At 52.4% G+C, this 14,684-nt stretch overlaps 1 protein-coding gene across 11 annotated transcripts in view; it reads left to right on the forward strand.

Annotated features, from left to right (window-relative positions):
* The window catches only part of VASH2 (vasohibin 2), a 39,328-nt gene that overhangs the window by 20,045 nt on the left and 4,599 nt on the right, over nt 1-14,684 (forward strand). For 6 of the 11 annotated variants that reach the window (XM_059145014.1, XM_059145016.1, XM_059145007.1 and 3 more), the window contains 4 exons: nt 1,629-2,010; nt 3,168-3,283; nt 6,093-6,149; nt 6,812-7,060. In XM_059145014.1, the coding sequence (XP_059000997.1) occupies nt 1,629-2,010; nt 3,168-3,283; nt 6,093-6,149; nt 6,812-7,060 (804 nt within the window). Of the gene's footprint in view, nt 1-1,628; nt 2,011-3,167; nt 3,284-6,092; nt 6,150-6,811; nt 7,061-7,197; nt 13,788-14,684 lie in introns of those variants that run through there. The other 5 variants (XM_059145012.1, XM_059145015.1, XM_059145018.1 and 2 more) reach the window with 3 other exon arrangements.

Here is a 14,684-nt window from a genome sequence, read left to right on the forward strand (position 1 = left end):
TTACAGGGTATGTTTAGGGCCATTTTGTTCAGTTGGTCTCATAGCTTTGTAATGTCAAGGTCATTTAAAAGTCATTCAAGACTTGCAGTTTTATATGACTTCCCATTATGAGGGAATATATCGGCCAAGGGCATGGGTGTGGATTCTTTATGGTCTTGGCATATCCTTCAAAAATGTCTCAGGTTGATTGTGGGTCCGTGTGCTGGTCCAGGGTGTAAGGGGAATGAAACTGGACAAAGGAATTATGAGCAGGGGCTGAATTGTGGCAGGACTTTGGTAAGGGATTTGGATCAAGTCTGAGGAAGAGGAGAGAGAGTGAAAACTGAAGCAAAAGAGTTGACACATACCAAATTTTGGCTTCAGTAGAACATTCTAGCCTCTGGGTGGAAAGTCCATTGGAGTGGGGGCAAGAAATGGTGAAGACAGATTCTCAGTGTAGAGAACCGTATCCGCTGACTGAGCACTTACCAGGCACAGGCCACCATGGGGAGCACCCGGATTATTATTTTCCTCAGAATCACCCTGGAGTCACCACAGGTTTTCAGCAGAAAAGAGATGCCATGAGTTTTCAACATCCCTCTCCATGAATACTGGGTCCTTACCAAGGTTATTCTGGGATTTTTGAGATGGGCTTGAGGCTGTGGTGGTACTTGTCGTGTGGAGTCTGTGGGGTAGTTAGTTACGCGGCGCTGCCCCTGTGGGGTTACTGGTCCCAAACTGATACAACGGTATCAGTTTTGCTGATTTGCTCGATCCAAATGGGCTGATAAGTGGAGAGAGCCAATGTGTGTTGCCAGGTGTGCTGGGGAATGAGGGGAACCTGAGGTTCCGTTGCTGGAGGCAGCTTTCCGTGTGGTACTCAAGGCTGTTGGCATGGGTACTGGGGCCCATGAGAGGAGCAGATAAGGGGCAGCTGTGACCTGTTCTGATGCCTTCCCGTCCAGGTAATCGACCAGTCTGTTTCTTTTCTTCTTCTTCTTTTTTTTCTTTTTTAAGATTTTACTTATTTATTTGAGAGAGAGAGAGAGATCTGGATGGGGGAGGGGTGGAAGAGAAGAAGACTCCCTGCTGAGCAGGGAGCCTGATGTGGGACTCGATTCCAGGACCCTGGGATCTGACAAAGCCAAAGGCAGATGCTTAACCCAGGTGCCACCCAGGTACCCAGTCAGTTTGTTTCCCATCTCACTGCCTTGCCTTGATTCTGTTTTTCACTTTTCTTCTGGAACAATGCAGAGGTCTTCAATTCCTGCTTTGTCCCACGCACTCCAGCCAGAAGTAATGTCTGAGAACGTCATTCTCATTACATTTTAAAAGGCCTTTAATATTCATCACGTCCTGAAGAAAACCAAGGGAGGGGGAAAGTCCATGATTTTGTTTTGCACATTTATTTAATTACTAAAGTAGAGGGCAAGTTTTTAATTTGGCTTCAATATGCATCATCTAATAGGTACTCAAAGGGATTGAGTGAATCTTTTCTGAAAGGATTAACGTGGAAAGGGTAGATGTGGACCTGCTCAGAGGCAGAGAGATGGACACTTAATTTGCCATACAGATCACGTTCCCTCCTGGGAGTCCAAGCTCTAAATTCTCAAGGCCTCCCTTCTCTTCCTTGACTCAGATGGTCTAAGATACTTAACCAATGGACAGCCTTCCATCGAGCGATTCCCCATCAGCTTTAAAACCTACTTCTCAGGAAACTATTTTCACCATGTTGTGCTGGGGATTTACTGCAATGGCCGCTACGGCTCACTGGGCATGAGCCGAAGGGCTGAGCTGATGGACAAGCCGTTGACCTTTCGAACTCTGAGTGACCTCATCTTTGACTTTGAAGACTCCTACAAGAAATACCTGCACACAGTCAAGAAGGTCAAGATTGGGCTGTACGTCCCCCATGAGCCTCATAGCTTCCAGCCCATTGAGTGGAAGCAGCTGGTCCTCAATGTCTCCAAGATGTTAAGGGCTGACATAAGGAAGGAGCTGGAGAAATACGCCAGGGACATGAGAATGAAGGTAGGTGCTGGGAAGGCGAACGAGTGATGGTAGTTCTATCCCCGTCCTCTGTCTGTCTGTCTGTCTCTTGCCTCTTGCCCCATGTTTCTGGGATGGTCAGAAGCTTCTTGAGGTTATCTTGCTTCATAACCATCCTATTAAAACAAAAAATACAAATCATTTGCTATTTGACATGGACTACTTCAAAACCTGGAGCTGAAGTCAGTTGAGATGTTACGGTTAAAGCAGTGTCTCGGCCTGCATTTCCTTCTGTGAAATCAAATCCAAAATGTTAAAGTCGTTTGAGATTAAGGCTCTTGTTTTGTTTTGTTTTGTTGTTTTGGTCTTTATGATAGGGTGACTCATTGTTCCGGTTTGCCTGAAACTGAGGGGTTTCATGACATTTTTAGTACGTAAAACCAGGAAGGTCCTGGACACACAAGGAGAGCAGGTCACCTTGCTTTATAATCTTTTGCAGAGTCACATTCTGTCTCTGCTTTGCTTTATAAATTGCAACACATTTTGGCATAACATTCTGGCCTGGTGTCTCAGAAACTACACTCATAAGCCCCTTTTTCTTCTCCCATGTCACTTCCCTAGTAACATCGTGCCTGCTTGTCCGTGTCCCTCCAGGGCTTGTGGAGTCACTGAGAGAAAGCCTGTGTGGACACAGAGGACCATAGGGAAAATAGATTTTGCTGACCTCAGGCTGTTTAGTGCCCGGGGACTTGTCATCTTCACCCTGAGGGACCTGGGACGGAGATTCTTGATAAAACGAAACCGATTCTTGATAAAATGAAACCACCCTGTGCCGGTGTATGAGGTGGGAGAGTCAGAGGAAGAGCAAGCTGGTTTCTGGGGCAGTGGAGATGGGACTTTGCCCTCACGAGATAGCACACAGCTCCTGGAAACAGCCCCAAGAGGCTGAGGCATAGGGCTTTGCTCTTCTGCTGTGGAAAAGGGGGTACAGTGTAATCATTTCAGCCTCTGGGGAAGGGGTCCTCTGCTCCTCACCAGTGTAGACTGAGCAAGGAACATCCGTCAGGACTCCCCTTGAAGGTCTTCCGGCTTGGTCTCTCCTAGGCCAGGCACTCACGGTGGGGGCAGGGAGGCTGCGGGAAGACAGGAAGGTGGTTTCCTTTCAGAGCCAGCATGGTAACTCCTCACATCTCCTTCAGATCCTGAAACCTGCAAGTGCCCATTCTCCAACCCAAGTGAGAAGCCGGGGGAAATCCCTGTCCCCCCGAAGGAGACAGGCGAGCCCCCCAAGACGGCTCGGCAGGAGAGACAAGTCGTGAGTACTATTTCCTCTTCCCTGGCTCAGGGGCCAGCACGCACATCCATGGGGTTGTCCTGGCCCGTGGGGACAAAGCTGTGTCCTGGGCGTGGTGTCTGAACCAGACTGAGATCTCCAAGAGGACCGGTCCTCCATCAGGGGGCATCCCTTGTGGAGAAGGGTCCATGGTGCACGCCACCCCCATTGCTCTGACGATACTGCCTGTCCATTGTAGACTCAGACGAAGGGACAAGCTCCAGACTGCCAGAGATGAAGGAGATCCTGAGATCCCGGCAGCGTGGGGGGAACGGTGGATGTAGGGTTAGGAAGCCTGGGTCTGGGGCCAGCTCAGCCCCTTGTGAGCCACACGACTTGAGGCTGGCCGTGGAACCTTCCTCGGCTTAAGTTCCCTTGGCCAGAAGATGGGATTGTTAGAACTGATGAAACTTTCCTAAAACCCCGTAGCCCTCTGTGCCCAGGAGAAATCATGATCGTTCTTCAGGTCATGGCATCTTTAGGTCATTCCTTCTCCCTTGCTGACCCTGTCTTCCCCCATCTTATCCCTGAGCCACTGATTCCACACCTACTTCTGAGGTCAAAATGACTCCCTTGGGAAATGGCAGATTGGAGAAGTACCCAGGGATAATCCACGGGCTGATATTTGGGCCGTACCCAAATAATCAAATACTGTACCCAAATATACCACTGTCAGTAATACCAGCGCATGCTGGTCACGAGCAGCTCTCACTGAGCCTGGGACAGTGTGGTATAGCGCACAAAGGTCCAGGGCGAGCCCCCGCTTGGCCGCCCCTTAGCCCTGCGGCCTGGGCACACCTCTCGGGAACCTTCTTTGCTCATCCGTCCAAGACGATGAAAACACTTTCCCTGCCTCCTCCTCAAGGAGTCATGGGACCCACTTAGAAGACGTAGGGAGAGCGGTTTGTTCACGGTGAGCAGCTTTTAACGCAGACGTGTCATTATTGTCAGATCAGCCCTGTAGGGTAAGAAGGCAGAGTTTTAGTTTTCACTGTCAAAGGCAGAAACCGGAACACAAACCCGGTTTGTTATCTTGTGCTGTCTTGTAGTTGGTCAGTGATGGCACTGGGACTGGAACCCGGCTTCCCTGGCTCTGGGAGCGGGGAGGGGGATGCAAGTGTTGGTTCTGTCAGGATGAAGTGGTTTCAGTTCCGAGGAAAGTTCCCAGTTTGTCCCCATTCTACCTCCTCCTGCCAAACCCGGGTGCAGAATCTACAGCCCGAGGGTATTGGCTAAGACAGCTGGGGTCCAGGCTTTGACAGGGGAGGGGGTGGAAAGGGGGGGCTCCTGCAGCAAGAGAAGCTGGAGTATGCGGGGCTTCAGCATGGCTCTGATCTTTGGGGGAGCAGGATGGCTTCAGAGCTTTGGCACAAGCCTCTGATCCTCATCCTGCCTCTGATGCTGACCACTACGCTTGCCTCTTGATCCTGACCTTCACCGCAACCCTCTCTCTCCCCCTCTCCCATGCAGCCATCCATTCACTGGTGACCCTGAATGAAGTAGCAGTTGTCTCAGAGGACTGTGCATGTGTAAACCCTTTTTAGAGGGCACGGAGCATGGAGCCCGGGACCCAGAAGTAGCAATCTGGTTACTGAAGGAGCGGGGAGGGGTGCTTTGCTCTGCCTTGTTAGCTTTGCTGTCCCAGGAGGGCTAAGGCTTCCCTTAGGAGCTCCCAGTCTGCAGCAGACACTGAGCAGTCCGGAAAGCCCCACTCTGCCCTCTAAACCCAGAAGTCCTGAGTGTGCCCCTGGAGGGCAGATTCACGGGACGACAGGATGGGGTTTTCAGTCCATTCCTGTCACATCCGTTTTACTTGCATCTACAGGAAATTTGCAGTCCAAGGCATGTTAGGTTTTTTACCAGAAAAAGTTCCCATGAGTGCCCAGGGAGGGGAAAGCCAGCAAGATCTCAGAGCTGGCTGTGAAGAAGTCCGAGGACGTGCCAGGTGCCAGTGGTCCGAGAACAGTATGGGAAGAAGGTGCATTGGGGCCTGGACTGTGGGGTTTGAGCTGCTGCTTAGGCACCCTGGGGGAGCATTCTAGAAGCCCCTGAGAATGCCCATCTGGAGCTTGAGGAGTAGAGACCGTGACAGCAGAGCCATCTGCTTAGAAGCGACAGTTGAAGCGATAGCTGGAGGAGTCGGTGAGGAGGGACGGGCTGGCAGGCTCCGAGTGGCCCAGGGGATGAAGGGCCAGAGCTGGGGAGGTGTGTCGCTGGGTGGGAGCGAGGAGCTGCCAGTGGGTTATGGGCACCGGACAGGGAGAAGGGGCTGCAGCAGCACGGGGCCCAGCTGAGGAGAGACGGAAGGATCCTGCACCCGGTTTGCAAACTCGAGCAAGACCAGAATCCCCGGAGGGCTTGTTAAAACAGATGGGGGCCCCTCCCCCCGGTGTTTGTGATTCAGCAGATTTGGATGGGGCCCGAGGACCTGCTGTTCTGGCAAGTTCCCAGGTGATGCTGATGCCGCTGGTCCAGGGACCACTCTTGGAGAACCACAGTTGGTTCTGACTTGGGGGTTGACTTTAAAAAAACAATGACATGTCAAGGTGCAGGCACTGGGCCTGTGTGATTCTGGGGCTCAACTCTACCTGGTCCTGCCTGGGCCTCTGGAGCCTGAGGTGCTGAGGTGCCGTTGGAGGGTGTGACCCCGGCCTGACCCCCATGTTGGGCTCCACTGAAGACAAGCTGGGCAGAGCATGGCTGGTCATTCTCCTAGGGGCCAGGTAGGGAACTGGTGTTCGGTCACCCCCGAGCCATGCCTGTACCCTAATCTCTGGACTTTGTCACACAGCCGAGGCAAGCGACCACGCCTGTGCCCGCAGAGGACAGCTCTTAGACTGCCGCAGTTGTGAGTGCAAAGCACCTTCCAGTGTCGGGGGGGGGGGGGGGCCTTCACCCTCACCCCTCCTGTCGGCAGGAAGCAGGAAGTGGGCCTGGGGAAGGGGAGAAAGGCAGTAGGGAGAGGGCAGCAGTCCCCGGTGGGGTCAGGAAGAAAGACCTGCAGGAAGATGGGGCTTCTGCTCCACCACCCGCTTCCCTCCACGCCCTGAAGTCGAGCCCAGCCCTGGCTGCACAGAGGCGATGGCTCATGGTTCAGTGAAAACATAAACTTTTCCAAAATGTCGAAGAGTGGCTGCACCCCTCCCCGGAAGCCCGCAGCCCTTTCTCCCGAGCATGGCACTGGTTCCCAGGAGTCTCCCTCCATCGACTCTCCCTAGTGGGTCAGGTCTTAGGGATTTTCTTTTTCACAGCCAGGGCAGGGTGGCTTTGGAAGAGTTTGACCATCAAGGGAGCCTAGGTGGCTTGTGGGTTCCTGTGGACCATCTGGTGTGAGCAAATCCAGGAAGACCATGGCCACCCTTGATAGCCGAAGCCCCTGCCAGTTCTTTTCCCAGTTTAGACGTCAGGAGGGGATTCTCGAGGGCAAATATCTTGGCCGAGGTTTCAAGTGGATTGAGGTGTTACAAGGTCTTACTAATTCCTCCTAAAACCCTGCTTTCTGAGTTGCAGGGCTGGGTCGGGGATCACAGGGGCTCGAGGGGACAGAGGAGCAAGGGCTGAAAAGAAAATGCAAGGCCGCGTGACCCAGGGAGGACAAGAAGTACGGAAGCCCCAAGCCCCTCCCTCCCTCTCCAGATCCCAGCTTCCGCCATTGCCACAGACTAGAGCCCGGGACACCCTGCTTCCTAGAGGTGTGTCTGGGGGAGAACAGCTTCTCAGCTTCTACCCCTGTCCTTCAGCAAGCAGGCTTTTCTCCAGGTAATCTTGATTTGGTGAGGAATCGAGAAAGGGAGCCATTTGGTACCGACCCAATAACTCCACCAAAATTCTAGGCCTCCTGCGGTGGAATGGCCAGGACTAGGGAGGTGGCTCTGTCACTGTGTTATTTTTTTCAGCATTACGTAAGGCCATCAAATCATTTCTAAATGTGTCGGGTGCCATCATGAAGCTTGGGAGTGGCCCAGCGCGTGGAATATTACCATAACAGGCAAGAGGCCCATCCGCGGTGGGGTCCCGGCCCCTTTCTGGGCTGGGATAATTTTAGTGGTTTCGTATCCCTGCCGACCTCTCCCCTACAGCTGCATCCCTTCGGCCCTGCATTCCTCTCCGTTTTTGCACTCGTCTGAATAACCCTTCTGGAAAGGAGGATCAGTGTCACTGGGTTGACAGAAGAGTCAGCTGGGTGGGAGGGCGAACCGCAAAGCCTGCACTAGGTGTCAGCTCCGGGCAGGGCGTCAAGAGGGAGACAGGGACGCCCCCGCCCTCTACCCCACGAGTCCTTGTCAGCCTCTGCTCCCCTAGGTGTGTTTAAAGCGCCATCCCCACAGAGCAAATTGTTTCCTGTGGTTCCAAGAGAGGCAGGGAGACGGAGGTTGAGATCCATGTTTTATAATTATTTTTTAAAATTTATTTATTTTTTTTATCAGTAGCAGCCAGGACGCCCGCCCCTCACCCTGGCTGGAACAAGGGTTAGAAGTAAGGTGGGAGGAGAAGTTGTTATGGTGATAGATCCTGCGGAGGGGCCGGGGGCCGGGCAAGGCTGGTAAACCTCCTGCAAAGCTCATCCTCCCCCGCTGAGAACATTTCCACTTAAAATGCCAGCAGTTCCCCGGTGGCTGCCCGCATGGACATGAAAGGGGCTCGTGCTATTTGGAGTGACCATGTGGGACATTCTTCCCCAGTGGGGCAAGAGTCCCTAAGGACCTCTGAGAGAGGCTTTGTTCTCTCTCCGCCCTCTGGCTCCTCTTTCCCGCCTCTGTCCCTCCTCTGCTCTTCTTCGCTGTCGGTGATTCTCCTCCTCCCTTTTCCTCCCTCTTTGAGTTCCCTTCTTGGTCATCTGTCTCGGTGCGGACTGTGGCTCTAGGGAGAGTGGCCCACCCTGCTGGAGACCCTCAGGGTCACAGAGGCTACTAAGCCCCATCTCAAGATCAGGTCTCCTTTCACAGCTGGCCCCAAGCGGGACCAGGGAGTTCCTGCTCCGTTTTTTTTGTTTTTGTTTTTGTTTTTAAAGATTTTATTTATTTATTTGAGAGAGAGACAGTGAGAGAGAGCATGAGCGAGGAGAAGGTCAGAGGGAGAAGCAGACTCCCCATGGAGCTGAGAGCCCGATGTGGGACTCGATCCTGGGACTCCGGGATCATGACCTGAGCTGAAGGCAGTCGTCCAACCAACTGAGCCACCCAGGCGTCCCATCCTGCTCCGTTTTTTATGAAGTTTCGTAGGGACACCTTCAGGCAGTTGCCCAAGTGAGGCTGTGAAGTGATAATGAAGTTCTAGAAAATCAGTTTGATTCCATGGGCTAATGGTATTGAACATATTCTGAGTGAGGCCCGAGAAGTCATTCCATTCCCCTTCCATCCCGGGTAAGAAAATGTCCCCAAAGGTAGGAAGGAGACAATGTCCTTAGCAAGCAAAGGAGAGGGGAGGCACAAAAAAAAAAAAAAAAAAAAAAAAAAAGGCAAGAGAAAAGTAGATGTTTAGAATGGTTGTGGAAGGGGGGGGGAGAACTAAGCCAGGATCCCGGGTGATGTGGAGTTTCCTGCTAGGAGCCCAAAGGACTCCCCAACTTAGTTCTCCTGGGATTTCACAGGGTCTGGGGTCACCAGAGATGCTTGGAGAAGCAGGGTGGGTGATGAGCTCTATGAGCAAAGACCTCCTGACCTGAATGAGCGAAGAGCCTCTTGGGTTTAGACACCTTTGGGATCCCCAATGGGTTCTCTGTCATGGGCAGAAGAGGAGGCTGTGCCCTGGAATCTCCAACAGTGGCCTGTGGCTCTTGGTCTCTGGCCAGAGCCTCCTACCTTGGAAGGCCTTGAAAGAAGGGGCAGGGCTGGGAGAGTCCCTGCTGAGCCGAATCTCTTGGGTGGGAGTCCGTCCGCCCTGCACCCGCCAGCAGGATACCTCCCGTCCTAGGAATGGTCCTAGGAACCAAGGAATGTGAGGGAGGAGCAGGTTGGGCTTGGAATGAGGGTGACAAGTGGGAAGGAACCAGCCCGCCCTCCCGTGGCCCTCCAGCAGAGGCCTACCCAGACAGGACCTAAGTCCTAAACCGGTGCTCAGCCTGACCTGATCCCTGCCAGACCAGACGAGAGAGGAGGGCTTGAGGTCTCTGCTTGAACTTATAAATGCTGGGCCAGCGCCTTCCCTGCCTTAATCTGTTCCATACCCTTAACACGGAGGACCAAGCCGTCCATGTGAGAGTTGCTCCCTTCCTGGGTATCCCTTTCTAGAATCCCGAGTCCACAGGGACTAGAGCTAAACTGGTCTTCATGGGTGTGTCTGCGTGTGAGGGTGAATGAACCCGAGGGTGCTGCCCACCCTCCGGGGCTGCGACCTTAGGGGAGACAGGAGTAAGAAGTGGGAACAGGAGAGGTGGCTCGTGCTTCCCGATCAGGCAGCCCCGAAGTGGTCATAGATGGGCTACACCCCAGAAGTGTATCCTACTCAAATGGGAGAAACAAGAGGCAAATTTCCATCAGAAGAAAGGGAATGGATTTTGGGTCCAGTGGGAGCAGGAGCTGCTGTTCGTCCTGCTGTAACCCTGAGACCTACAGGGTACTTGGCACACAGTGTTACTTAGTAAATTCTTGTGGGTGAGTAAGTACCCGGCAAGTTGCAGGAGTCTTTTTCTCCCCTCCTGGCTGCCAGTCAGGCCCCCTGACCTCTGCTCCCCAGCAACTGCTGAGGGGAGAGGGGGCGGGGGTTGAGCGGGGAGGAGAGGAGATGCCCCAAACTGAGGCCTTAGTCAGAGGGACAGAAAAGGGATGGCGGGCTTGGGGGAAGCCCTGGAGGCTCTCCTTCTGCGTGACTGCTTCTTTTCTTAAACCCAGCCTCACACAGACACACACCAGCTGATCCGTTCATCCCTAGGATGTGACGTCCCCACTTGGTCCCCAACATGCTGCCGTGAACTTTCTTGTTCTGAGGCTTTTTGCGGCTTCACGATGCCAACACAGAATCTCTCCAAGCTCTTCGTGGACACGGAGGCTGCCTGAGGCTGTGTGCGAGTCTCGAGGGGCCACTCTGCCCGCCTAGGAGGCGGTTCACTGTCCCCGGACTGTTGAGGTTTAGGAGGCAGTGGTGAATACTACTCATATTTTATGTATAGATTTGGTTCAAGGCAATGAACCACAAACCAATTTAATATAAGATTGAGACACCCTGAAAAATTGGAAGTCCCATATCTATTCCCAGCTACCTGGAACAAAAGATCACATTGAAAATATAGAGTGTGGGGGCTCCTGGCTGGCTCAGTCGGTATAGTGTGCAACTCTGGATCTCAGGGTCGTGAGTTCAAGCCCCACATTGTAGAATTTACTTAAAACCAAAACCAAAAACCAAAAACAAAAAACCCAGAGTGTGAATTTCTAGCACGTGTCACAAGGATGGAAAACTCGGGTTTCTCTGCTATAGAAAACTTCTCTGTGGAACCACCATCCTGTCCTCCTCAGCCTACCTCCCGCCGAACAGCCCTTGCTGTAGCTGGAATGCAGGCCTGAGGTTGGGGTGAAGGGGACACCTAGGACCAGGCCATCAAGCGGTCCCCCTAAGTCACCCTGGATACGTTTACAGGACAACAGATGAGGCCGGGATTATCCGTTTGTGTGCTGAGGGAAGCAGCTCTCACGGGAACTTAAAGTCCCCTTCCCTGCTGCTTCTCAAACAGAAGGCTGGCCCAGAGCCCTCAGTAGGAAAATCCTCGGAGCTCTTTCCCTTGCGTGGACTGGGAGGGGTTTGGAGAAAGAGAGTGTTCAGCCTAAAATAATAACCGTGCATCTGATGAGAAGTTCTGGGCAAGTGCAGATCCGGCTGAATCACCATCCCGGTGCTTGTGTTTCTTAAAAATAAATCCCTTTGTGGAATTCTAAGTATAGCCGGGGGAGCCCTTGGAAGAGGTCTCTCCACGCACAGGCTTGCCCAGCTCTGGCCCTGAGCGAGCTGCTGGCCAGGAGGGAGCAGCATTTCTGGCTGGGTGCACAGGCAGGTGGCCGGCTGATAACCCACTTCTGCCCTTCGCCAGGCTGGAAGATTGCAGCCAGCATCGCTGGGAGAGGAAAGTGTTTCCTCTTTCAGGCAGTTCACCGGGGTTGGGGGGGATCTCGGTGGAACTCTTTTTTCTGCCTTTTGTTCTTCCCTGGGTTCTGGATACCTGGGGGGCGGGGGCGGGTGGGCTGCAGAGGAAGGAGACAATCTAGTCCTTTTCCTTTGGAAGCCCTCCGGTTCTCCGTGCTTTGCCAACCCACTTTAGCTTTTCAAGCAGGCGGGTTCCCTGGGCCACTTTCAGAGGTAAGATAAAGCCTCCCTGTACAGGAAGAAAAAAAATTGTTTTTCTTTTCTTCCTACTTGTTAGTTCTTAAAATGTCATCATGGTGACTAGAATTCCTGGCTTAGGACATTGTTAAAAATACCCCATGATGAAGGTAACGCAATGAAGCCCTATCCGCCGTTTACATGTTAATGAGAACTTGACCCAAGTTTAACTGAGAAGTACCGGCAATTCAACAGGAGGGATTCAAAGCTGAATGGACTTGATCCCTGTCCTCAATTTGTCTAGTCTCTGAGGCAGGCCAAAGGATAGGAGCCTGCAGGAGTCTTCAGCAGGTGTGCTGGCCAATAGGGGCGAGGAGTCATGCATTGTGAGGGAAGGAAGTCGGATACTTCGTGAGAGGAGTGGCCTTTGGGTCGGACTGTGGAGGGATGACCAGACATGGGGTTGGGCATTCCATGGCATGGCGCAGAGGCTGGAGTGGTTGTGGGGTCATCCTTCGATGCTGGAGGGATGCTTTGTGCGGGGAGTGGGAGATGGGGTCCGTTTGCTCCCTGGTTAAGGGCATGGGCTCTGGATTCTGGGGTGAGTTCTGGCTCCCCCACTTGCTAAACATGCAGGTTTGCTTTAAGCAAGTTCCCTTTCAGGGCCTCGATTTCTTCCTCTGTGAAATGGGTAGGAAGAGTATCAGCCCCGTCAGGTTACGGTTGAGACTCCGTTAATCCCTGGAAACCTCTCAGAGCGATGCCTGGTGCCTCGTAGGGGCCAGCTAAATGAAAGGTACTTATAATGGTGATTTCTCAGCACCCGGAAGATTCCTGCCAGGGTAGGTAAGGGGAGTGACTGGTGCAGGTGCTAAGGAAAGGTTTAGAAAAAAGGAGTTCAGAGACCCCCCCCCAAGTTCAAGTCCATCTGTTTTCAAGGGAGCCAGTAGTAGACCAAGGGTAAAGATAAAGGGTGAGGTTTTAAGAACACACTCACTTTGAAGAATGTGGTGAAAATTCCGTTTCCTCCGAGCTGATGGGCTCCAAAGTGAGGGGCTCAGGTGAGTGGGCAAAAAATGGCTTCTGTGGAGGCCACATCCCAGGACTGAGCGGCCAGGTTTGTCCTCCTCTCCAGCCCCGGGACCCTGCAGCCCATCCCGCCGCTGACCTCCCAGCCCAGGACTGAGGGACTGAGGGAGAGAAAATAGGTCGGCACGGATCTACTCCACCACCCGGGAAACCATGCTGGGCTCGTGTCTTACTAGCGCTGTTCTCACAGAGGGAGGGCAGCACAGTGACTAGAGTTTCAGAGAAGGAGAAGTGGGACTCTGTTGAGAGAGGGGCCGGGTCGGGAAGGAAGGTGCAGGAACTGGGGTGAGCTTACAGGTGCGTGCTGTGGAGGATGCTGGAATGGGCAGCCACCGTCCAGGAGTGGCTTACTCTTGACAGACAAGGGGAGGTGTGAAGAGCCACCATGGCGTTGGTCCCGTGCAGGGCCCCGGGGGGAGGAAGACAGACTCTCATAAGTGAGTCTTTGGATTTGGGGTAGGGTATGGCTACTTCTAAGTGGAATCTAGAGAACTTCTAGGAACACGTGCTCACTCCCCAGGCGAAACTCCCTCAGGCCCACTCAACACCCACCATGACTGGCATCGGAGCTGGCGTTGTATTAGTGAGTTAACAGACGGACGTGATCCCGGTCAGGATCAGGTTTGGTGGAGGGTAAGATTGGGGGGGGAGGCTAGGACTTGGCTGGGACTCACCAGGATGGGAAAGTGGCTCAAAAGAGACAGTATGGGGCGTCTTACTGCTCCGCTTCTTCAGTGTCCCACCTTGGGGGCCACGGTCCAACCATCACTTCCACAAGACAGAAGAGAGAGCAGGAGAACCCAGGAAGGGCACATGCTCGTTGTCTTTGGAAGAGCTGTCTGGTAAACCTCCATGTCAATCTCGGTGGTTACAATTTAGTCTGATGCTTGGCCGGCTTCAAAGAAGCTGGGAGACGTGGTTTGTGTTTTTGATAGCTCTGGGCCCAGCTGAAAATCGGTTTTTTTTTACTAAGACAGAAGGGGAGAGTGGATGTGGAGGGCCACGTAACAGACTGCCCCACAGAGATCATTAAAAACATCAGATAAAGGAAAAAAACATTCACTACAAATTTAATTTGTTTGGATAAGGAGTATGTATATGGTCATGCAGCTCTACCACCAGGAAAGGTAGTGTGGAAACTATATTTTCTTTTCTTTTCTTTTCTTTTTTTTTTTTTTTAAGATTTATTTATTTGACAGAGAGATCACGAGTAGGCAGAGAGGTAGGTAGAGAGGAGGAAGCAGGCTCCCAGCCAAGCAGAGAGCTCGATGCGGGATTTGATCCCAGGACCCTGAGATCAACCTGAGCCAAAGGCAGAGGCTTAATCCACTGAGCCACCCAAGCACCCTGGAAATTATATTTTAATCGCTCTAGGAAATGTCCCCTCTATTTAATCCTATAGTTAAGTGAGGAATGGGGATACTTCAAATTATCCTTCGCCAAGTGAATTTTTTTTGATTGCTGAATTTTCTAAAAGTGTGGCCCATGGAGGAGGGGAGAAGTAGATTTGCCTTTCTAAGCACATTTGCCTTAGGGTGATGCTAACTTATGGGGAGTCTCCCTGAAGAAGGAAGTCTCATATTAGCTGTTTGAAAAGATGACACACCTCACGCAAGGAAGCAAAACAGAGACTCTATCTCGGGCTTTTTGAAAAAATGAATTAGAGGGGCCCCTGGGTGGTCCATTGGGTTAAGCCTTTGGCTTAGGTCATGATCCTGGGGTCCTGGGATTGAGCCCTGCGTTGGGTTCCCTGCTCAGTGGGAGCCTGCTGCTCCCTCTGCTTGTTCTCTCTCCTTCAAATAAATTTTTTAAAAATAATAATTAAAAAAAAAAGAAAAAATGAACTGGATACAAATGGACTCTGAACCAGACTTGTCCACAAGAGCCCTAGGTCTCTCCATGTTAGTGGGCTGAGGGCGAGGGCAGAGATATAAACTTATGTTTGAACCTTCAGGCTGAAGCGTGCTCCCTTTAGCTGCCAGTTCAGGAATGGTCCTCACAGTGGCCCCTAGGGTCCACTCTGCCAGTGGCTCTTTCGATAGAG

Source organism: Mustela lutreola, chromosome 14, assembly GCF_030435805.1.
Source record: "Mustela lutreola isolate mMusLut2 chromosome 14, mMusLut2.pri, whole genome shotgun sequence".
Classification (NCBI taxonomy): domain Eukaryota; kingdom Metazoa; phylum Chordata; class Mammalia; order Carnivora; family Mustelidae; genus Mustela; species Mustela lutreola.